The following is a 25,694-nucleotide window of genomic DNA, read 5'->3' as shown; positions in this document are numbered from 1 at the left end:
CGTGGACGTAGCTTGTTACTGCGCGCGATAATATTCCATCACAGTTTAATCCGTTATACTTAATTCAACACACATTTCGAACATGTCACGATGGGACCGACCGGTTTAAAAATGCACGAGTTCGCGATCCCGAATCCGACAGCTCGTGTAATTTGGGAAATTCATAAATCTTGCATTTTTCGCCAAAAAAAACGCGGACGATTACATAACTTAACACGCAACGAAACGCTCGCGTTCAGATCAGAACTGTCTGGAAAAATGAAGAACATTATTTCACACGTATCATCCTTTGCGAGTAGTAATTGAAGGGGAATCCTATCGCTTCTCTTTTGGGGATCGGCAAATACCCTTAATCCAAGATTTGTCGAATTGCCAGCGTTCTCCACTTTTCTGCGGACGAGCTCTGGGCGGAGTTGACTCTGCGGTCTCTCTCGTCCACTTAAGATACGTCGACACAGAGACCCGGAGGAGAACTTTCCTGCGCCGGCCATCTTCTTCCCGAAAGTACTTTGCGAGCAGCCGAAATTCGCGACGAGGGATGCGCGGATGGGAAAAGGAAGGAAAGTTTACGACGTGACACGTGTCGCGCATGAGAAACCACGGCGAACGCGTCTGTCCTCTCCATTTTGCTTAGTACAACTGCCTGTCTTTTCCCGGTCCTCGTTCTTGCATAATGCATAAGACCGATGACTTTTCGCCGGGAGGGAATCTCATTGGGATTATATGATTTAAATAAACGTCGCGCGCTCTCTTTCGCCGAACGGGAAATTTCGCTTCCCATGTCTTTACGTATGAGTTTACAAATCGTTAAAAAAAATAGTACCGGAGAATAATTCCGAATTTTTCTGTTCCATTTTCCACCATACACCATACTGATATATACCAATCTGAATTATAAGTTGGACGTAATTGGAGCGCGATGCGATTAAAATAATTCTGAAATAATTGTTTTGAAAATTATATTGTTACGGCTATTTCTTGAAATAACAAGCTTATGAGAGAAAATGCGTATTTACTATACGTTTTTCGATGAAAGAATGAAAGAATTATGGGAATAAACGCGAAATTTCGAGCTCTCTTGTTATCGTTACCACTCACATACCATGCTCGAATTTCTCGTTGACGTAATTGGCTCGTTAACCGACTTAATCGCGTTGTAATTATCGTAGTACGATGATTCAACGTGGTCGCCAGTCGTCGTTATGTCGCGTATCACGTTGCGCCCCTTAAACGTACTAATTCGTCACTCTGGTAGAAACGAAAGAAAAAGACCAAGAGAGAAAGAGAAGCAGAGAGAAAGAAAAAGCAGAGATTATATCAAGCGAATGTTAGCTCGGGTCGTGTCGTTAGCGAGTCTCTCTTAATTAAGTGTCAAGTTTCAATTCTCTTCTTGCTTTTACTCCGTTTTACTCCAGCGAATAAGGTTGCGAGAAAGCAAAAAAATAGATCATTGCACGAAATGGGAGCTACATCGCCGCATCAATCTCAAACCACGAAAAAAAATTAATAAAATTAATTAGCGCAAATAATCTAAAGCTGTCTTAATCATATCTATCACTTAAGCAAAAATTTTTTTCACGACCCATATATGTCCAAATAAAGTTGAAATCCGTATATTTTCACGTATATTTTCTCTCTAGATAATTCACGTCGGATTAAATCAAGCCGAGGTCTATTTCGAGCGTATTGTCGGATTTGGACAGCGCTCAGCAACGAGCAGAAATTTCCACTTTCGATCCGCTTTTGCTGCTTTGCGAGAGAGAAAGAAAGAGCTACTTTTCTCGTGCGCTAGTCCTGTCCTGGTTACGCAACGATGGCCGGGGGAGAGGGTGCATTGCATCGAGCACGTCTCGACGAGATCTCAAGGTGGAACGCAGAAATGTGCACGTGGCTTCAAGTTAGCATATAAATGAAATTCGCCACGGCCCGTTGAATATCAATGGACGACGGAGGTTCTTGTGGATGTGCTTGTGCGGGCGCGTGTGTATGTACATACGCGTACACGTGTGTATGTACGCTGGTCAGAAACACGCAAATGAAATGACTCCGAGTATCCCGGTACAGAATGAGTAGATCCATTGTTCGAGAAAAGGATATTGGATATCCACGACACGGGCGTGTCCTCCGCGGTTTCCGGCGTGAACTCCGCCGGAGTTTCAAGATTTTCGCGAACCAGCGATCTTGGCGATCCTCCTACATTCATTTACAAAAAAAAACAAAGAAAGAAATAAATGTAACAAGAGCTAGAAAGACCGTGTCGTTATCTCGTATCGAATGTAATTTTCTGTCAAGCAAATCGTGCTGGAAATTTGCATTTCGAACGCACATGCTTCGAACAATCGTTTACTGTTAATTGAGTCGACGAAGCGGAACAATCGATGATGTTCGGCTAGTTGCCGGCGAGGATGCTGGTTCGGCGTTATTGGCGAAATGCGAACGAATCACACAGTTTGGTCGGCGAAATAACACGTCCAGCGAAATTTCCGTGTTAGGAGAAGCGTCTGTCCACGGACAGACGAGCGTTCTCATTGCACGCAGGAAATGATTTCGATGTAAGCGACATCCGCTGAAACAGACCGATCTGCCGTTTCTGCCAATGTATCTTTCTGCACGAAGGCTTGCCCGAAAATGCTTTTCGAGTTTCTTGGACAGTAGCGTTACATGAGTAGCAGATGCTATCTTTTGTAAATTATATATGTACAATGAATTTTATTCAAAAACCGGCGTGTACTATAAAACAGCGAAAGAAAAATGGAAGAAAATGTTAGAAATCTATAAAAATCATATAAATACGAGCTTATGAATCCGCATCGATTCTTACGAGAGGACTCGTAGTCGTGTGGCGTCACTTCAAGTCTGCATGAAGAGCTAAATGAGTAATCGTAAAAATTATAATGTTAAATGAACATTGTATATAATGAAGGTATATGTATATATGTTTTACACACTCACATGTGCATCCTTGAAATAACCGGTATCAAACATCAATCATCTTGAATTAAAGATCGCGCAATATTCCGTTGTTACTCGTTGATGGCTACACTGACATAAGTAATATTCTCTATAATACGTTATTAATTGAATATTATAATAAATTGCGTCTTTTTAGTGTCATTAGAAAACATGGCACGAGCAAATGCGTATTTTAATGCATTAACTTAATCTAATTCTGTAGAGACGTGCAAACATTCGCGATATAGCTTCAATCATAAATATTTCAACAGCTTTCGTATTTAATCACATTTATGTGACCATATTTAATTAAATACGATAAAATGTGAATAATACTCAAGTAACTATAAATGTAACTAAATCAAACTAACTTTTTTTAAGGTTTGTCAACAATGTGATCGCATAGCACAAAATAATGTTATTTAATCAGCGATATGGCACTTGCCATATCGTCAAATGAAGAAAATATTTTAAATCTACGGTGTAAATATATATTCAAATGTTTTATAAAAGAACACTTTTACAATTTGAATCTAAATCAAGATTGCAATGACTAATATAGCTTTTTCTTTTTTTATATTTTTTAATCGGCGATATGGCACTTGCCATATCGTCAAATAAAGAAAATATTTTAAATCTACGGTGTAAATATATATTCAAATGTTTTATTATATAAAAGAACACTTTTACAATTTGAATCTAAATCAAGATTGCAATGAGACTAATATAGCTTTCTCTTTTTTTATATTTCAGTAATATCAATCAACTAGTGAAAATACGCGTGTCATAAATATCGTGACCGATTCAACCGCGCACTTTACATATTTCATAAAATTTTAGAGAATGGTTTCGTGAGAGAAATTAAGTACAATAGTATGTAATTTAAATGTTTACATTACGCGGTTATCCAAAGATCGTTGAGAATAAAACAGTTACTTTAAATTTGTAGGTAATGTCAATCATCTGTTTTACTTTCATTTAAATGATGACACTTTCGCATTGAAGTTCAGCAATCTCTTTAGCATCTCCTTAACATTTCCAAACATGTGTGGATCGTTTGTCACCCATCGTATAAAGTTTACAACGTGCAAAATAGCACTGTAAGACGGTTAAGACATTGAGTTACCGCAAGTTCAGACTAGTCGCGATGCAACCATTATCGGCATTAACGGACAAATTCGACGAGCGTCTCTTCGCACCACGTGCATCTGCAATTAAGGGCCTCGGAGGCTTACGCGATGCCAAGTACACGCCGCGCATAGTTTTCCTCGTGTCGCATTCTAGCGCGAAACTTCCAGCACGCAGTATCTACATAACGTGTTTTCGCATTAGTTGCAATTAACGAACAATGATGTAATATATCCTCCTTCAAAACATTATTCCGCCAAACATTATTAAGATCATCATACACAATCACAGTATTTCAGTAATTTTTATTGCATTCAAAATTAGTCAGTTATTTTGAAAAAATATGCGTCCGTGTATCCTATTCTAAAAGAGGCGTGTTAACTTCGTGAAGTTCTTTTTTATCGAATAGTTGAGGCCTCTTTTCCGCGACGCTGATTGGTTTTTCATTTATTGTTTTAACGAATTTTAAATCATCGAGAACTCTAGGCAATATGTCAATTAACAATATAAATAGCACAGAACTCCTCGGAAAAGAAAAAATTTTAATGGCTAGAACTTTTTCATTTATTGTTTTAACGAATTTTAAATCATCGAGAACTCTAGGCAATATGCCAAATAACAATATAAATAGCACAGAACTCCTCGGAAAAGAAAAAAATTTTAATGGCTAGAACTTTTTCATTTCTAAATCTAAAGGATTTTCAATCGTCGAGACCTCTTCGCAATATGCCAAATCCACTCTTAAAAAAGCCGTGTTAAATCAAATCGAAATCATTGTTGCCTCTTTTCCGCGACGCTAATTGGTTATCTCGATTCGCGTTGTGCGTTATATTCAGTTTAGATTACCATCGCGCGGCTGTCTTCGCGTGGAGGTTAACAATTTGGTAAAGTGTGATAATTGTGCATATAATAAATAACAGATATAAGATATTATTATTCGAAAACATTATTAATAATGAAAAATAAAATAGCGCGCGCCTGTGTTGTACTAGTGAAATAAATAACAAATTGTAAAGACCAATGTTTCCTAGTATCGTGAAGTTTATTAGAACGTATGCGAGATATCGCTTCACGATAATAAAAGAGACTACAACTCGCGCGTGTGAAGAGAGGCAACGCTCTTTTCGCATCAAGTTTGCGAGTGCGGGATGTCGTTGTTGAGCGCATTCGATCGAAGCTGCCTCTGCTACGAGTGCAATGACAATTAAGGTGCAACGGCGATCGAGTCTCTCGTGCTCGCCGCGACTGTTCGATCCGGATCGATCTTTTCTACTGCGCTGCGACGGTAACGCGAGGTAATTCGGCGAACGGGGCGGTATTTCGTATGGTACGTTACAGGACAGCGTGGACGTTCGATCGGCGAATTACGAGCCGGTAGTTGCGATCGATCTTATCCTGTTACACCGTGACTAAAAGGAGACGAATGGCAACGAACGATCAATCGAGGGACATCGGGCTTTTATCTGCGCCGCGCGAATAGCGGCTCATCGGGTGTGCAGAGTATCGTAATTTTCTGCTCGTTGGTGGACGAGCTCGAATTAGGGGAACAGCGGGAAAGCTATGACGTACGTGCTGTGCGAATAAATCGTGCTTTATCGGCGAAAGCACGAAGCGCAAATTAACAAATTCCATTTGCGTTCGAACGCTAAAAAAAAGAGAAATAATTAAAAAAGCATATTTAAATGATGACGCGAACAGAATTTATTCGGCGCTCTCGCTGGTCTAATCATCGGGTTATATTTGATGCCGTACCCTGCGAGATATCCTATTTCAAGCGAAACATTTTCTTTTACGAGCCAATACGGGACGAGCGCCCGACTCGTTGATGGTATTCGTGCGTCATTAAAATTTAATAAAGGCATCAAACTGCTTCCGTTTCTCCCTCGCGCCACCCCGAATATCGTATTCAGGATAACGTGGACCGCGGCGGCTTTCGTCGGTTTTCGGGCGCTGACGCCTTTTCCTCCCGCCGGCTTCTGGAAATGGCTTAGACCGGAATTTAAGCGCGGCCAAATAAGCTGCCCGTTCCAGGGTACCGGTCGTTTCCGGATAATGCGATTTATCGGCGTTCTGCGCAATGCAGTGAGAACGGCCGATGAATATCCGAATAGAGACGGGGCGAGGAAGCGAGAGAGTGGCGCGCCTCGATGGGATTGATCGACGAAAACGAAAAATTCGATTCCTTCCCACCCTCCTGAGCCATTTTCAAACGTGCATATACGCCTCGAGCTCCTATCGCACGATTTCTTCGAGGAATGAATTTCTCGCAGCTTCTATACATTTACGGTTGCTCTTTTTAGTTTTGTTATTCTTGGATTTATCGGCGAGATAGCAATCTTTAATGCACGCGAAAGAGAATGTTAGAAAGAAAAACTTAGATCAGTGAAACGATGATATAAAGTGATATTAATTATACTCATGAGCTGTTGCTTTCGTTCTTCATAAAACAATTTACGCCATGCATTTTATCAATTCGCAGTGTCTTTATATTATATTCTTTTTGTTATTTTATTATATCATTATCTTTAAATTATATATATATATATATATATATATATATATATAGTTTGTCGAAATTCATAATATTTGTAAATGTATTAAAACAATTTACTATTGTGAGATAGACGTCGTTGCTGTCTTGGCGCTTATCCTTGTCAACGTTGGACACTGACCGTGGCGAGCTCGCGGCCTGCATGAAAGTATCACGAGGGAAGTCTGAAATTGTATTTTCCAGATGTATCCGGGAATGGCGATGGAAATGCGCAACGTTGCAGCTTAATTTAATTCCCACGCAGGGGAAGGTGCTAGTTATCGTCGACGACGGATGGCAGACTTTTAGTTTCCGCCGTTTATTATTCACGAGTTAGGCGAGTCCGCGATACCTCTTTCCCGTGACGCTACGGCGCGATACAAGCACTTTAATAACGGAGTTGTCTCAATGTTCTCTCTCTTTCTCTCTCTCTCTCTCTCTCTCTCTGCCTCTGTCTCTCTGTCTCTCTCTTCCTGTTTGCACAACCCTGCGGATCGACGGGGTGCAGCCTACACTCAGCAATTTGCATAAAACAGCTCGCTATTTATCGCCTCCTTGGAATAATGAGACTTTAGCGGAAGCGATTCTGCCGCGTGCTACCTATTTCGCGAAACTATTACACAGAATATTCGCCGGCACGCCGCTCGACGTGGAGCCGAATGCCAAAGAAACGGCACGGGAATACTGCGGAAAGTAATCCGCTCCGGTGTAGCATTAGCGTAAAACGCAACATAAAAATGCGCGTAAGAATAAAGAGCTTCGCGCAAACGTCGTTGGAAATTCGAGACACTCCTCAATTACATCACGAAATTAAGACCGACTTGAAGAAACGTTCTTTATAAAATGTACATTACATGTACTTTACATTTCTCTTTTGTAAAAAAAAAATAAAAATCCTGAGTACTTCAACGATTCATGATTTTTTGAATCTGGCGTGAACGTGCTGGACTAAAATCGGAAATTTTTGCGACACGCATTTTGCAACTTGCTCGACGAGAGTTCAGAGGTCCTCGAGTCGGGTTAACGAAACATTTTGACGGAACATTTCGTCGGTCTTTGCCGCTCTCGAGGTACTTTAATAACAAGCTCTTCCATCCACGTTCGACCCTCGCATGTCGTACATATAGTTGCCCGGTTCTCTTCCTCTCTCTTCGCTTCGCGGCGATTCGCCCTGCCGATTTGCATGAAATTGGAGACCCCTCGGCGAGAGAGCCGGCGGCGCGTATACGCCGATTTCTCGTTAGAATGGAAATCGCGGATTGAAATTTTCAGTAGCGCGCAAGCAGAAGCACGGCCGTGTACATGCACGTTCTGTACACGATACTCTTCGCGCGGCGCGTCCTCCGGCCGATCGATACGTGCGAGTTGCATTCTTGAGTACCGCACCACGTACGCGCCGAAGAATATCGGATTTGCGCCGCCGCGCTGCCTGTCTCGGAGATTTCGGCGAATCTGATGCGCACCGAACACGAATCTACCGACAGCACCCCGATAGCACCCCTAATCTGCCCCGTCGTCTATCGGCTCCGTGTTTCGCGCTCTAGTATTCCGAAGCGCGAAACACGGCCGAAGCGTGAGGCAGACTTTTCGATCGTGTTCGTTTTCCCATTTCGAAGCAGCAGCATCTGCGCGACCGGGTTTCCTCCCGAAAATTATTCCATTCTCGACGACGGGAATGTAGAAATAAATTCTCGCGGAATTCACTTCCCTTCGACACGCGTCATTGCGAATCGGCGGGCGTCTAGTTGAACTTATTGCGTGACGCGATCTAATTATCGGGGCGTTCGTGTGTGATACAGTTTCGTCGGTCGGTCGCGCATTTCTATGCACGGGGCATAAAAAGACCCGGGGAATATTCCGCCGCAATTTCAAACCGTACGCCTCGCGTGGCTTAGAAAGTCGTTGTGCCACCGATATAAAATATAAATGCGTATCGATTTTGCGACACCCGCTGCGGAATACGCGCGCGACGCGATGTCACACGGAGAATAGTTAGGGTTTTCTCGGGTGCCTGCGACTGCGTTACGTCTCCGACAATGCCTCCAGCCTTGCGGTACACCTCCAACGTATTCAATGCCGGAATACTATATTGAACGCACTGTATTCGCGTATTCGCGTCGCGCAATATGAATTTTATCATTCGTTGCAGTTGAGTAAGCTTCCGCCACTAAATTCCGCCCGAGCATGTGGCTGAACGCGAGGTACGTTAAATTTTATTTAACCGCAGGCAAATTGTCGATTTATCCTTGCCACCACGGCGACTCGCCTTGAATAAGAAACGACGAGAGAGACTCCCGTCTCGAGCGATCGATAGATAATCTCTAATGATCGTCCGATCCGCGGCCGCGAATAGTCACATTGAAACTTTTATTAACGACGGAGAGCACGGGCGACGCGGAGTCTCCACATAAATTCGCCGACGTATGCACCAGTGCATGTGTGGCCGCGCCGAGGACACTGCATTATTTATCCGCTCGCGTTCGACATTACGCCGGCCATAAGCTCGCTCACTCGCTCGCTCGCGTGTCGCCTCGTAAACGTCCGCTCGCGCACACGAGCGGAAACGTCCACAAAGTAGAGACTCTTGCTTCTTCTTGCCACGGATGTGACGTGCGCGCACTTGTAACGTCTCGGCGTTTACCTTCATATCTCCTGCATGATACGTCGCGAATTCCGCGCAGTGTTACACGTCGTCCGCTTCCTCCCGACTGTCTCCGATGTATCGAGCGCCGCGGATTCGTTCCCCGTCTCGTTCGTCGCTCGATTATAAATTTATTGGGAAATTTCCGGTTGTTTACCGGCACATCCGGCTGTCTCTATTCCAGACGTTTGTTCCCTCCGCTCGGTCTGACTCTCTATCGACTCGTATCACTTCCATTATCGCGGATTAGCGAGACAGGGTGAAGAAATGACAGACGCGCGCGCGGGTGTCATCTCGGTCTTCGGAAGCGGATGGATATATTATATAGGGCGATCTTTATCTTTATGAATATCCGGGGAGTCTCGTATGGCAACAAATTCAGCTCGGATTTTAGGAATTTAATAGCGACGTATTCTGGCTTTATCCGCCTCGATTGAATTACAGGGGTCGCGTTATCTTCTCTCGTGTCAATCATAACGTTTCAATCGCGCGTGATTCTGATATTAACAATATAAAGATTATTTTCAGCCATCGACTGTTCGCTCGCTTGAAAGAAAAAGGGAGTGACAGGGAGAAAAAGAAAAAAAGCAGGAACAGGCGGTCGTCATATTGAAAATCCTTCGTCGAAACGTGCCCGAGTTTATTTCGGTCGTTCGACCGTCCCACCAAGTTTGCTCGTGCAACTCTCTCGACGCGTGATCGAGGGCAATGTCGCAGGGCGAAATTTTAAGACCACGAACCGGACGGCAGATAGAGACAGTAGGGAGCTGCCGTTGGGGTACGTTGCAGGTAACGACGTTAGGAGATTACGTCGCGGAGTCGACAACGACGACGGCGTCAGCGTCAACGACAGTCCATCATAAATTTCCAGGTCGTATATTCAGCCAGACGGGATGTGACAGGCTTTGAGATACTACGCGCGGGTCTTCATAAAACTTTTAGAGTGCATCGCGTCGATTCTAGATTGAATTGTGTCTTAAAGACAAGTTCCTTAAAAGCGTCATTTTCCTTTCCTTGGAATGCGATTGTGCACATTTGATGTCTTACTCTGTTTTGATAATTTGTTTAATATATTAATACTCATATTGTGCGAAATAATGCTATGATTATATAATTAATAATATATTTAACAATTATCACATTTAACAATTATATTACATCATAAGTCTGCACTTCTTCAAGAATTTTAATGAGAACAAATTATTGCCATTAAGAGTATTACGCTATTGTTACATTCCAAAGAAATAGGAAAAACTTGATAAAAATTATTTTCTTGAGTCAGGGAAGTAATTACCACGAGAAGAAGAATAATCGTAATTATATTATTGCAATTTCCGCTTAATTATCGAAGACGAGACAATGCCGTTCTCGCTATTAAAGTCGCGTGATAATTTCGCGCACCGAGTTTCCCTTAACGCACGAGTTAGCGGCGTGAATGTGGATCGAGGATCGTGGCAAACGCTCCCCTTCCTTCGTACCTGCCTCGTTCGTGAAAACGAGCGTGGCAAAACCATAGAAGGAGGTGTCAGAGACGGCGCATTTTCCTTCGGAAGGACCTCACGTCGAGGGTTGCGGTCGCAAGGGTGCCACGCAGACGGAAACGAAGGGGGAGGCGACGGAGGGTGAAGTCTCGAGGAGGATGCGTAAGTGGAACGGAGACCAAGAATGGAGAAAATGAGCTAGAAAAAGATAGATAGAGAGAAAGAGAGAGATGGGATGAGCTTGCCTCTAAAGAAAAGCTGCCCTAACAAAGGCGCCTTATTTCACGCCCAATGTATCCCGCCTCAGACACGATCGTTAAGATACCTATCCTTGCGAGGTGCGAGGTGTTCCAGCGTGTTCTCCTTTCCACACCCCATGGGTCCCTTTCTCGCTTCCCTTTTCTTCTCTCTCCTCGAGACCCTCGAGAACGGCGCACCGTTCCTTATGGGTTTATGCTCTTCTACCTGCGAAGTGCCCGCGGGATGTTATCGCCGTGAGCGAGCCGCGACATGGTTCACCTACCACGGATTGCGCGCGACAATTCTTTAATTTTACTCGACGTTTCCTGCCCCCGATTCTGGAGCCCGACGATTTGTCTCAATTAGACGAATTTTTTTCTCATTCAGTTCGACTACATTTGCCTTCGTAAATTGTAAATCATCATAAATTTGCCGAGACAGTTCCGTTAAAGACTACGGTACCTTATGATCCATCAAAGAACGACTCGTTAGCCCTCCTAGATAGAAATAAAAACAAAAGAGGAGAGAGGATCTAATGGCACGAGGATGAAAAATGGGCGGTTAGCTGATAAAAGAAACTTATTGCGATATTCTCACTCTATCTTTCTCTCTCTCTCTCCCCCTCGCCTCGAACGCGACCCGATATTGTACCGAGTGTCCCGCAATTCGCACTCGGCACCGAATGGCGCCCGACGTGTCGTTCCTTATGGGTTTATGCTTCCTGAATGGGGCTGAACCCGGAGGACTTTATCGGGATACTGTCGACACTGCCGTTACGAGGCGTCGCTTTGTGCAGCTGGGGCGATTATGCGCACATACCGCCCGCGAGGGCTGTTCGCGAGCGCTCGCCTCGTATCGCATCGTTCGCGGAGTCGTACACAATAATGGCACGGATAATAAAAGTGAAGAGAGCCGGCATCTTCCTCCATACATCTCTCTCTCTCTTTCTCTCTTTCTCTCTTTCTCTCTCTCTTTCTCTCTCTCTCTCTCTCTCTCTCTCTCTCTCTCTCTCTCTCTCTCCTCGATGGACCGCACCGGTGGAACGCGACCGAGTTATCTCGAGTACCGCGAGGAACGAAAACGCGCGTGGGTGCGATGAGTTATTCGAAATTTTCGTTTTACGAGCGGGACAGACGTCGACGTGTATTGCTGGCGCGGCAGTTTCCTCGTTTTTTTTTTCCTTTTCATTCCACATTCCTGAAATACGGATCTTTCTTCGGCAAGTCGCGCTATATTCCGCGTGACGCACTACGCGCGGGCTGATTTACGACGAACTGTAAATGTAAGTTTGACAGCGACTCTTTTTATCGGGGGACCGAAAATAAAGAAGACGTGAGTGAAAAAGGGGGGGAGAGGGACAGAAAGCTTTTATTATTTCACGACCTGCATTCTTACTCTAGAGAATTTGTTTACTCGATATTTCACGTGCGTGGCAGCTGCCCATGGAAAATGTAAAAAACGGAAACTCGCGGCGTCGCTGCTAACTCGTTATTGAGTTGGTTTCATCGGAAAAGTGATATGGTACAAAAATCAAATTTCCGAAAGTAAACAACACCTCTTAAAATGAAAAAAAAAGCGTACAAAAAGATAGATCGTTGTTAGTGTAACGTGACACACTGTGAATGATTCCTCTTGCAAATACTTTTTGCAAAAAATCAGTGTTCTCGATGTCGGCAACGTACTCAGACTTCTCTTTCTCTCTCTCTCTCTCTCTCTCTCTGGTATGTTCGCAGGACGATCCGAAGATGAGAGCGAAGGGACGAAACGAAGGGTGGTCCGTAAGTGAATATGGATGGTGAGTAGTAGCGGTGGTTTGCCGCGGGGTAGATGAGCCGTCAGCTACCGATGGAGATTGATGCGACTCGCATTAATTTATAGCTTGTCTGCTCCATTCTTTCGGTCACTACTGGCCCGATCAGTTCTCCCGCGTTGGTCGAGAAATGATGCGACCACGTGAATCTCGATCACGTCTTTGTTCTTTCATCGTTTTTCAGACGATTCTCGTGCGCGTTAAATAAAGGGCGAAAAATACGAGAGATCTCTCTTGCCATAAAAAGAGAATTATCCCTTCCGCCGCGTTTCTTCTGCTGCGAAACTTTCCTTGAGTGGAAGTGATTTGCTATTTCCTTTTAAGAAATCTTCTGTTACAATGTACTTTCTTTACGCGAACTTTACTTATGTTCACTGACGTCTTGCCATGGAGAGATGAAGATTCTTCAAGATATAGCAAGGGAAGTGTTTAATCTTAACGCTAGCGGCGCGTAAAAGAAAATTATCTTAGGCACCATAGTGCAGCGTAACTTTTGTTATCACGTCGGAAACTGGCGATGCGAAATCGTGAGAGTCGCGACATAATTCAGCCCCCGTGCACACACATTCAGCCCGATAACCTCGTTTCGCGCGTTATCAGCGCTTCCTTTTTCGCGCGGAAATTTCCACTTTTCATCGACGGTGCCTCGCGATGAAACGCGATTTACTCGGAGCCACGACTCCCCGTGCCGGTTTTGAATTTCATGAGGATACGTCCGGCGAAAGGAGGACTTGTCGCGGGGAAAAAGAGGAAAGTGAAGGGGAAATGCACGCGGCGTTTTACTGAATTTTTAAAACGATGTGAAATTAAAGCGACTCTTAATTGCCGGCAATGTGGCGCGTCCTTTTTTTTCATCTCTAATTTTTTAAATCGGCTCTTTGTGCGCGCTGACTGCTTTTTTTTTCGACGAAGAAAATGCATTTTCTCGTTAATATTCCTTTGCTCTTTGCTGACTCCGCTCTGTCAGCTATATGAAGAGGTCGGACGGCGCGCTATTAAAAACGCCATGACGCTTCCATATATTCCGTATTTTTTTTTTCAGCATTAAACGATTTCCTCGCGTATATAATTTCTCAAGCGCGGTCGTCTATTTTTGCGCGGAAACGTTTACACGCTGCGATTCCGTCTTCCTAGAACCAGAATGAATCTCGCTGTGCAGTAAAGAAGTACTTGATGTAAATTAACAGTGCGCTAAATATGATTTCGCTATCTATTTGAAAGCTTTACAAAGTCCGATACCATGAAAAAGCGGTAAAAGCGGTTTTCTTGCATCTTGAAATTTATCTTTCAGACGTAATTGAATTTTATTCCACGAATTGTTCGTGGACAGCGTTTGTGCATCTCGGTTTCGTGGTCTTTCCTTCTTTCTCAATTTTATAGGATAACGTTACTTCAGCATTTAAAAGCTCTTTCGCATGTAGTAATTCTAAATGGTATCATGTCACTGTTTCAAACCGGATATCTTATTTCTCTCAAAGAATCCGCTTTTTCTTTCCTTCCACGTAACCGAGACGCGAGTTTCCCTTCCGCTCGCGGATGCAACCCGTTTGGTCTCGGGATGTCACCTCCATCCTATCGCGAACAAGAGTCGGGGGTTGTAGATGGCGAATCGACAGAGGTATGAGAGATAGCGTGCGGGGCCAAGCTAAACTTTGTCGCAAGTTTAGATTGAGTTCAATCTTCGAGCATACACACGCACGCGTACAAGCGCATACCGCACCACCTTCCTCACACCTTCCTTCCACCCTATCGTGACTCAACTACCGGTCCTTTCTTGTCCGCCCCCTCGCCACCCCTACGGCCAGCTTATCGCCTAATATCCAGCCGGAGGTGGAAATGTCGGGACGTTTCGTGCCCAGACCGTCGTCTCCGAGTTCGCGCGTCTCTCTGCCCCTTTTTACCCCCTTTTGCCTTCTGCCTCTCATCCACTTCCACTCGCTCGGAGGTGACAAAGCGGCCGCCCAGAGTGGAGTTGGGCGACGCGGTTGTAAAGATTTTTTCCTGGAGACTATCAACGCGTCAAAGGCTTATCAACGAAAGCTGTTTTAATGTCGCGGTTTAATGAGGACCTTGCGAGGGTTCGTTGCTCCTTGATTGTTGAGATGATGCAGTTTGTTTAACAAGATTCCTGGATTGTGTAGCAATTTTATGAGGGAAAGGCTGATAATTCCACGAGAATACGTATAGTGTAAAGCTCGTCGATATGAAATCATCATAAAATGGTTTAATATCGAGAATATTTAATTCAAAAATTCTTATCTCATATTTTTCCAAGTAAGAAAAATATGCAACGGAAATATGAAATATTTCGCGAGAAGTATTGGGAAACTACTCGTGTTGCTCTTGAAGGGACAAAACTTCTCTTATGCTTCTAAATTTGTTGCATAATCGTGTGTGCGCCCTGAATGCAATTCGTCTATCAAGACCGGATTACCGATGTCGCCGCAACATTGACGCTGCATTGACGGTATTCTGGAAGCGCGGAGCTATTCCGGCGTGTCAAACGTCTAACGATGTAACGCGCTGCGTACGTTAGGAGCGCATCACGTAAATCAAGTTAACGCGAACGCCACGATGAAAGCCCTCGCCGGCTCCTCCTCGCTGAAATTCGCTTTTCGTCCCCTTCCCGACTGCCGTGCCCGTAAAATTCGATCAGGAACGCCGTATTCTCACTGGCTGATGGCGTCATTACCTCACTTCGCCATTTTGCCGACAACACGGCGAACAAGGGAGCTACACGACGGGGATGGTAGTCGGGCGAGCGGATCGAGCGTTCTTCCCCTTCGAATTTTTCGCTCCGTACCAACTTCTACGCGTATCACATTCGACGGCGGGTAGAAATGTCTAATAATATTTTCGTTTCATCAATATATATCACCGCGACGGAAATAGAGCGAGAGAGAAACATGCTCCAATTTAGCTTTTCGAGTTTTAGTTTTGAGTTAAAGTTCCTTTATACTATGAAATAGCTGTGTGACCGACTTTCGACGGTCTTTCGACGTTCATTGCACTCACCCGTTATCATGTGTTACGCTAAAAGCGTGGATAAGCACGGGGAAAAATATGAAACAGCATGGAGACCCAAGGAAAAGGCAATTCTCAGAAGAGGAAACGCTACGCGGAGGTAGCCAGACGTCGGGCGTTTCCTTAATTGCATTTTTATGCTCGCCCGGATTTCCGGACCGGCAGAAGGGTTCAGGAACTTCCGAAGGGAAGAAAGGAGTTTATTATACCGCAAGCGGGAACTCTTACGAGTTTGTGGCTAGCCGTTAATGCGTCTTGACTTTACCGTGAAATGAACAAAATTGGAGCGACGTGGCTGATCCCGTGCGGAAGAATACGTGCTATCTTCTCATTCATTTTGCTTAAGACTCATTACGGTATTGCGAGTTACTGAAGAAATGTCCATGTTTGAAACGTTCAGCAACCACCAATTAAGAGAAGAAGATTTTATAATAACAATTTATAACAACTTCCACAAAAATTTGGAAAATATAAGATCAATAATCGTTTTCTGAGAAATTGATTGAAATTTCAACGAATTTCGGTTCTATTCCTCGTGCCTCGCATCCAGCGCAATAAAAAAAAAATAAAATTTCGATGGTATTTCCTTCGTGATATTCCCTTAAATGTTGGATGAGCGAGGAGAATCAAAACTGATTATAAGAACCGGCTGAAGCGACGAATCCAATTTCGATCTTAACTGAAGGTAGATTGGAACTGAGGGCAGGCACTGGAAGACGATCGTCTTGACCTTTCGGGAAACCTTGTTTCCAGAATTAAAGAGGCGAAGTAAGAGTTTGATAATTTCAGATATTACGGAGCACGGGAAGGTACATTTTTCAATGACGGCGGAGCGTCGATGAAAATAAAGATTGGAAAGTTTTGCGCGGAACGGCCTAATCTTCCACGAGAAATTAAAAATTAGTTACGCTCAGACTTTCTGGATTGACATACTTGGAACATTGTTCGTCGAGTTGCAACCAAATGCTATCAGATTATTGCGCATTGTATTTTATATACATATCGCACACAATACAGCACGAACAATCGCAATTATAACATAATTGTACACGATTCCATAACTTCTCTCGCGATGTGAGTTGCACGAGAAACTGCAAGGGCTCTTTTATCTAGATTGTGATACATTTCCGTCGAGTTTAACGTGTCTCCGATTTCATGAGGGCGATCGCGGTTTCACATGTTATCCTAAATATCCTCGGAAACTCAATAGCGTAGTCGGACAATGGCACGAAGTCCCGATGGAGAAGCTCGAAAGAATAGACGAGGAAGTGAATTTCGACTGCACGTGGTCGAATTCGTGTAACAGTCGCGAATAGAAGTTCAAACTGTCTTGTAGCATCGACCGTTCGTTCCAGCGAGTCCTCTTTCTCTCTCATTCGACTCTCCCTTCCGGCTTTCCTGGATTTATTGAAATTTTATGCGGTATCCCGATGAGGTCCGACTCGAAAGTTTTATCGACGCGGGTGGCTGGACCTTATATTACGACGGATAAGAGAGAGGGTGGGTCGGTCTCTCGATTCTGTCCGAAGCTTATTCCATTCTCCTGCCCTCGCAAAGGGAGAGACTGCCGAATACGTCTCAGTTGGTCGGGACAAAAGGACGAAATCCCGCGACAGAAGGTTTTACCCTCGATTTTGATCGTGATCACGTGCATTTTCATGCTAATGACATTATCAGTTGAAGCGATTCAGCTATTCCAGATGTCGATTCTTTATACTCCAACAGATCGTTCGGTAACGTCACAGAATTGCGCGAATTTTCATATTGCCGTTATCAGCTCGTGGGAATATTGAGTAATCCATAGAAAATTAATTTTTATCATCGCGACAGACAGATTCATCGTAATAACGTTAGGAAATCAGTTTGAAACGAAACGCAATTCTATCGCATTCCCATCGCCGTCGCTTCCTTAATTTCCGCCGTGCCGCGCGGTAATATCTTTTCATCGTCGTGAATTGGGAAACCATTTATCGGCGGCCGGTCGGAGAAAGACAGAACGATAGAGATAGATAGATAGATAGATAGATAGATAGATAGATAGATAGATAGATAGAGAGAGAGAGAGAGAGAGAGAGAGAGAGAGAGAGAGAGAGAGAGAGAGAGAAGAGAAACGTGACGGGGTTAACGGCACTCACCCTAGGTTATGGTTGTCCGTGTTGTCGGAAGCATCGTCCGTCACGGAATCCTGCGTGAGGGGGCCCTGGGTGACGTCCACCCCCATGCTGCCCAGATCCAATGTGGCGTAGGTTCTGCGTGCCTGCACTCTCGTTCCACCCCCTCCCCCGCCGCCGGTCACCTCGCCGCCTCTGCCACCGCTGCCCACCAATTCCTGATACAACTCGTCATACAGAGAGCTACCGTTCCCGTTGCTGTTCAGGGCATCATCCAGCCGAGCCGGGTCCAGGTGGTAGTTGGGATTCTCGAAGGAGAGGAGGCCGTTTTCTGAAAATTACGAGATATTTCATATTACACATTGCGTTCTTTCATTTAACCATTTGTATGAAAATTTAAAGTACAATGAGTGGCTTCCGTTATGGCCCATCAAGTGTGAATAAAAGTGTGAATAAAAGCACTTTATACGGGATACTCAAATCTCGTTGCTTCTATTATTTGCACAGCTTTAAAATTTAAAAAATGATTATATCACTGCGAAATATATGCATAACGCATGCATTGTAACAGAACAGAACAGCTCAATGAATTATTATTGCAACGCAGTCATACAAATAAGCAGGAAACGAACATGAATTGTTGTAGAATGAAGAAACGGATAAATAGGATAAAATCAACATTCTAGACACTTATCTAAGAACAGTGCAAGTTTCATCGCGTTTAACCGAGACGGCTTTTAAAAATCGAGCGGAGAAAAAATTAAGTATCGATTCTGCTGGACGCGCGTAGTCGCTCGTCAGTCCGGCTGACGTGACCGTATGCGATAACGGTCACTTCTTCTCTCGGAGGAATATTATTTTGCGGGAGTCCGGTACCCGATTACTTCGTGTGCCCTGGCACGGCGGTTTCGAGGCTTTAAATATCCGCGAGTAACGAGCGGCCAAAGGTCAAGGCTCCGAGTTTATGGCAGACCATGGCAGTAGATGCGATCGACCGCAGCTGCCGGCGCATGCATGCATGGGACGTTCGCAAAGGTCGCCCGATACGTATCGATGTAGCGGCGAATGCTCTCGATATCGGAATAATGCGTCTCGCATTCCGTTTCAGCCTTGCGGGATGTTTCAGCTGGCCGAGAGCTCCGCAAAACCGGTTGCATCCGAGAAACCAAATTCTCGATAAGAAAATGGATGCAGGACATTAACGGTCGAATGAAAGTCAATTTTTACGATATTCGGGGCGTGCCAAGCTCGCATTTTGTTTTTTGTGAGAGCGTTAAAAAAGGAAAGTTCGAACATCGCGGCTCGGAATCCAATTTAAGTTCGGTCAATCTATCGCGTTGGCGATTATGGTAAGAAAGCTTGTCATTGGAGATCATCGAAGGCGAGGTGTTATCTGGCGGTAGACGCCGCTGGGGAGTAATGGCGCGAGCTTTAAGCTTAAGCTCACCCGGGATAGATAGCCAAGTTAAATACTGCACAACCGCGGTTATCCGATATTCCGACTATCTTCGCGGTAGCTCGCACGGAATACTAATAAAATTTATTCAGCATGGTTAATATTGGCGCAGTACACCTCGACCGTTAATATAGAATTTGCGGCAACGGGGTTTACGTCGCATAACCATTACGATTGCTCACGCTGCTCGGTCCAATTACCGATACAAAATATATCGATTAAATTGAGCCGAAAAAAGGAACCGCAAATGTCTCTTTAATTTTGAAAAACAATTTTGCATATAAGTCCTGTTTGAGAAAAGAAGCGCTTTCTCCGTTTTCGATCATGGGAAAGCGTTTTCCGTCGTTCGTCAATGTTCGTACACGCGCAACCGTGACAATACCCGCGGTGCTTGCGAAACAACTTATGGATCTAACGATCCGCTTGATCGACTCTCTCGCTACTCACTGATGATCCTGAGAAAGACGACAACGGCGAGAACGACGTTGTACAGGAACCGACAGAACGAGTCCATGCTGGTCTGACGGCTGTCATGTTGAAAGGCGGAAAGGCACGACCCGCGATACTCTCGCGAAATAATCGGCGAAAAGCGGCTTATCGGCGCGCTACATCAGCAAGCGAGCGGACGTGCAAGAGCTCCAAGTCGGATCTCTCCTTGGCCTCCTTTGTCCCTTCCTTCCTTTCTTTCTTCCATCCGCGACTCTCCTATCTGGTCTACGAATACCCGTCTCACTCTCACCACCACGGTATTGATTTGGCCAACGTGAGCTTACAGCTCCCTGGCTTTCGAAGTCCCGAGCTTCTATCGGTCAAAGCGAACTCGCGTCGCCTCGAACACGGCTTTATAGATCGAACTAAAAATACCGTGATATTCCATGCTACTTTAAACTCACGTTTCCGTACCTAGCAATCGAATAGAGAGATATATGTATCTACTTATATAAATAACTCGCGAGTGAAATTAAAATCTGTAGATAAACGTGCTCAATCTCGATCAGAATGATGCTGAATGTATTCACATCCGAATCCGAATCCGTGTCTGAATGTATTCTCAGACATGAAGTCTCTTCAGAAGGAGCCGGTTACGATGCTAGAAAACTGCAGTTGGATGCGCGGATTCAAACTGAATTCGCGGATGCTTATTCAGTCCGCGTTTGTTCGGCGTCATCAATAAATGCTGTAGTCTCTCGTTTATGGCGGAGCGCGAAAGCGACGCAAATACGTGATCACGACTCTGCGATTCGAAGCGCGAATGGACGATGAACTCTCATCACTCTCATCGCTACGTTCCAATCATTCGGGCAACGGTTTCCCCGCTTTTTTTTCTGATCGGGTTAGCACAGTTGCAAAAAAGCGTATTAACTTGTTGCATGTTGGGGCACGCTTGCTAAACGAGTTACATCGTGAAAAATGCGAACTTCCTTCGATAAACGTAATAAGTTCGGAAACAATAGAGTTTAACCAATCGCTCGTATTGGCGAGTCAATTGACGAACCTCGATTCGTTTACAAGAAAGCGGTGAGGCAGCTTGCTCATCAATAATTGACCGAGGCTAAAATTGATGGCCTTGTTACTTCAAATTTCCTTTTGTTCGACATAGACGAAGCACAGGCATGCCAGTGAAGACTTAATTAGAATTGATCGAGAGCTGAAATAAGGTAGCGGCCTCTTAATATTGTCATTTAATTGCCAGAGACTATTTACAATCGATCGGTTGCCCAAGTACGATACTGCGGACTCGTTGGACTGATACAAAAACACGGGGCAATTAGTTCTCTCATAATTTACGAAAGTGCTCTTCAATTAAGCATTTATTTCATGCGTGATGTTTTGATATTTATCCTGATAATTAACGGTAAGTAATAAAAGAACATTTTGCAACGGTTTGATTAATGAAAGAAGCACACAACGATAAACACGCTGTACAAATTACACAGGACCGAGAGTTTAATTACGATGTGATACAAATTATCAACTCGGTTTAAAAACTCGTTTGCGAGGTAAAATGTATGAGTTAGGTTTCATATGACATCAAGATTCGAGTTACATCGGAACACGCGCTCATATCAAGTTTTACTTGCTCACTGCACTCGGTTTATGAAAAAAACACGCGCTGTATGACTTTTTTTCCTTTTTTTTTCTCCCCCTTTTTTTAAGCTGTCGAGGTACGCGTTACGCTCACGGATTCAATTAAACTTCCATTCGCGAGCGCGTCGAGAGATCGGCGCGCGCTTTCATTTCAGGACTTCGTTAGTTGCGACGTCGACTGCGTTTGACGAGGCTTGTAATTTGCAAGGAGCTTAAAAGAAGGCCGCGTAATGAAACGGGATCGGGAAGGAAGGACGAATGAATCAGCGAAAAGGGACGATTCTCACGCGGAGTTGACAAATTGGCTGGCGACGGCGTTCTGTCGCGCGCTCGTTACGGATATGCGCGAGTGCATGCCGAATGCAACTCGTTATTTTCCACGCCACAAAAATCCTGGCACGCTGGAAGAACTGCGGGCAAATCGGAGAGCAGAGTGTGTGTGTTTTAAAGTTCGAGAGCACGTTCGGGGCGTGCGAGAGAAGCCGGGCGAGATGTATTAAGGGCGAGCACGAGAGGAAGACTCTGAAAAATACCCTACGTGCTCGTTAAATTTCTATCTTAAAAAATTCCTCGCGCGACGCGTACGGACGCGCGTTGTGTCCGCAAGCAAGACGAGGAAGAAATGGAAGTAAAAATTGGCTGTTTTAATGAGTTTAACGGGTTTAATGAGTTCCGTGACACGGAGGATACTTTTATTAAAGTCACTGTCTTGGCATCTTTGAACCCTTATTGCACGGTCATCCATCTTCCAAATATGATCGTCCAATGATGAAAAAGCAGTAAAGTATGTGAAATGCATACAAAACAATCTATATATATAAAATCCCTATTCTGTCGTTGAATTGATCGGGTACTTCCCGACATGCTAGAAACACCAAATTTCGCCTGGTGATAGGGGTTCACCCTCAGGTAATGGGAAAATTCTTGAAATCTTTAATTTCGGTCCAGGGACTACCTGGCGTAGACAGGCTATTTTACTAGTTTATTAATAAAACATTCCAAAATTATACGTATTTACGCGGAAACTTTGTTCTTCGGAAATTTGGATTTTACGATGCGAGAAACTGGAACTTGTCGAAGTTGGACGGCGCAGTTCCAGAGTCATTCGCGTTTTTAACGATAAAAGTTCTCGCATTTTCGGCTATCCGCGCAGGAAGGAACCGAGAATTGGCGGATCAGGCGAAAGAGCGGTCTGCTTGGGAGCTAACGAATTGACTGCGGACGAGGTTCGCAGATTACCAGTTACGGACGTTATAGAGCGAGAGCGTGGCGTGTTTGCAGTCGCTGTTCCGCGAACGTGTCTCGTTATTTCGCGTGGAATGAAGCAGTTTAAAGTTTGAACGCCTGTTGGGATCGCAGGAAGGGCTACGCGAACGAGACAATTAAGAGCGGCGAGGATAACGCCGAATGTGGATGGTGTTCGAAGTTACTTCGCGGGACGTCCCGGAAATTCATTCGCGGGAACGGATTCCACCATGACTGAATTTCACTTTGGAGCAAATTGGCCGATTAGTGCGTCGTAAAATGGAAAATTCGACGAATAATTTGTAATAACGACAGTTTTACGCGATAATTACAGCGGGGCGGAATTTAATATCGTCATTATTATGTATGATAACGAGCACGAGATATTATTGCAGCAATAAATTAAACAAATTAAATATTACACTTAAGAGAGAGAAAAGTTCGTACAACAAATGAGAGTACGAAACGTGATTTTCTGAATCGGGATTTCCTCCGAGGGGTTGAAGTAAATCGGTACTGACGGGGCGACAAATTGACTGCGGACGATGCCGTTCGCGTTCCAGTTCGCATTGCCCGGAGCGAAAGTGCATAGCGCAATTGCAGCTGCATGCTTGGGGATGCGTCTCGTTATTTCGTCACCCCCCGAAGGGAACTTGCACGTACACACAGACGGTCTAACCGAAAAGTGGACTGCCGCGGGGAATTTTAAAGTTTGGACACGCTCTCTCGAGGAAAGGGGATGTTAGAGCCGGAAGCAAGCCGGGTCGAAAGAACGAATTTGAGGGTGAATGGAGAAGAGTGTCGTACGCAAAGAAAGGCAGGAATGGTAAAAGAAAGAGGCGGACGAGCAGCGGGAGAAAGAGAGGAGGGGTAAAAAGCTCTGTCACCGCCCTCGATGAGTCACCCTATCGATTGCTCGAGCGGGTGTAGGTGAAGCTGACGGCAAGCGAGGGGGTGGGTTTTTACCGGCGTCGCGCGCCTTTCTTCTTGCCGCCGGCGTCTTTACGTAAGTCCTTTCTGCGGAATATTAAGTTTCATGGACGCGGAACAGCTCACCCCACTCTGCACCACCACCCCCATACCTCTTGAGCGAAGGGCGCGTGCCGGCGTGGAGTTCGATCCGTTTGTTATCCTGCCACTTTTGTTCCAAGATGGTTTTTCTTTTCGCGGCCGAGTTCTATGAATAATTAAAGTGAACACGCAAAATTCTGTAGTAAATGGTGCCACTGGGAGAAAGAGTAAGCTAAATATTATATAAAGTAAAATTAAATTAAATTTTACATATAAAAAGGAGAACATAATTAAAATCTTAGGTCATAGAAAAATACAATAAATAAATTCAATAAATGCCAAAAGAAAACAACTATTATTTTTAGTGCATTTTGCTCAAACGTAAAAATCCACTCTTAAAAAAGCCGTGTTAAATCAAATCGAAATCATTGTTGCCTCTTTTCCGCGACGCTAATTGGTTATCTCGATTCGCGTTGTGCGTTATATTCAGTTTAGATTACCATCGCGCGGCTGTCTTCGCGTGGAGGTTAACAATTTGGTAGAATGTGATAATTGTGCATATAATAAATAATAGATATAAGATATTATTATTCGAAAACATTATTAATATTGAAAAATAAAATAGCGCGCGCCTGTGTTGTGCTAGTGTATAATATAAAGTGCATATTACGTCATTTTTTCTCAATGTATAGTTCGTTGCAATAAAAGGCAATCGCGAGAATGAAGTAATCCCCAAAACCGAGCTCTTATCGTGGAATTCAACGGTTAACCGATTTCTCCAGCGCGCGATTATGCGAAGCGCAGAAGTTGAAGTTCCCGCTTTATCCCTAACGCCGCGCGGCGTTACCCCCATAACAATGAAGTTACGGGCTTAAATGTCTCTCGCACGGGAAACCATGGAGAATGGGGTGCGAAGAACCAAGTGCCGTGTCTCGTTATGGCGAAAAAAGGCCGGAGCAATTCCAAAAGCGGTCGTTAAGCTCAACGACGCTCGCAAGATGGCGGTGGCGCGACGGTAAGGTCAAGATTTTTCGGCTCACGTTCTACGGCAACGATCCGTTATTCACGTTGCAACCTCATATCGCTATTCCACGCGAGCGTGTTTCAGGAAAATTACCCGCGTTCAATCAGCAACATTCGAAGCCCGACTCGAATAATAAATGGCTCCCCATTCGCTTCCCATTTGCGGTGATATCCGCAACGTCGGCAGTAACATTCATGTTTAAAGCGTTTATTCATAGTACATTCAACCCTTCGGGCGATAGGCATATCATTTATGTAATAATATAAGATAAACAAAAATATGTTAATAATTTAATACTATTTAATTTAAATATTAATAAAATACGTAAAATTTAATTTAAGAATATTCGTAAAAGAGTGACGGCAAAAAGACCTGTTTTTTCGCCCATTTTTTGGACCTCGAATTTCAAACTTTTTTTTATGCCAAATAGTACTATATGATGGGACATTAATCCCAGTAAAATTTCAAGATGAGCATAGGCACGGTTCCGGACATATAAAGGTGTGAATGTGATGCTTTCTCATAATCCATGAAAGTACACGAAACTCTTCAAGTGTCCATACCAAGGAATAAAATATATATAACAAAGTGAAACATATAGTTTCTTATGGATTTTTTACGGCGGGTTCAAATATGACCTTAGTTTTCGCCTAGCATGAAAGTTCCCCGAGACAGATCGAGTTGAAGTGGCATTTGACACCCCCTCTCACGGATCGGGATGCTTTTCTACTGTGAGTCCCCTTGCCTCTCACAGATTGGGGTGCTTTTTTAATGTGAGTCCCCTTGCCTCTCACAGATGGGTGCTTTTTCAATTTGAGTCCTCTTGCCTCTCACTATGCAGGGTTGTTTTGTGAATCGTGATAGATACGTTGCATATTTCAGGATTGGGTATTTGTATCCCATGGTATTGAGCACATCCAAGGAACCACACAATTGTCATTACATGACTGCAA

At 44.2% G+C, this 25,694-nt stretch overlaps 1 protein-coding gene across 5 annotated transcripts in view; it reads right to left on the bottom strand.

The window, feature by feature from the left end:
- LOC105282227 (protein Fe65 homolog) overlaps positions 1-25,694 on the bottom strand; it is a 151,985-nt gene that overhangs the window by 31,861 nt on the left and 94,430 nt on the right. For all 5 annotated transcript variants that reach the window (XM_011344032.2, XM_011344031.2, XM_011344035.2 and 2 more), the window contains one exon: positions 17,942-18,248. In XM_011344032.2, the coding sequence (XP_011342334.1) occupies positions 17,942-18,248 (307 nt within the window). The remainder of the gene's footprint in view (positions 1-17,941; positions 18,249-25,694) is intronic.

The sequence above is a fragment of the Ooceraea biroi genome, chromosome 12 (assembly GCF_003672135.1).
Source record: "Ooceraea biroi isolate clonal line C1 chromosome 12, Obir_v5.4, whole genome shotgun sequence".
Classification (NCBI taxonomy): Eukaryota; Metazoa; Arthropoda; class Insecta; order Hymenoptera; family Formicidae; genus Ooceraea; species Ooceraea biroi.
The sequence above is the reverse complement of the archived record's forward strand: the minus strand, read 5'-3'. Positions and strand labels throughout refer to the sequence as shown.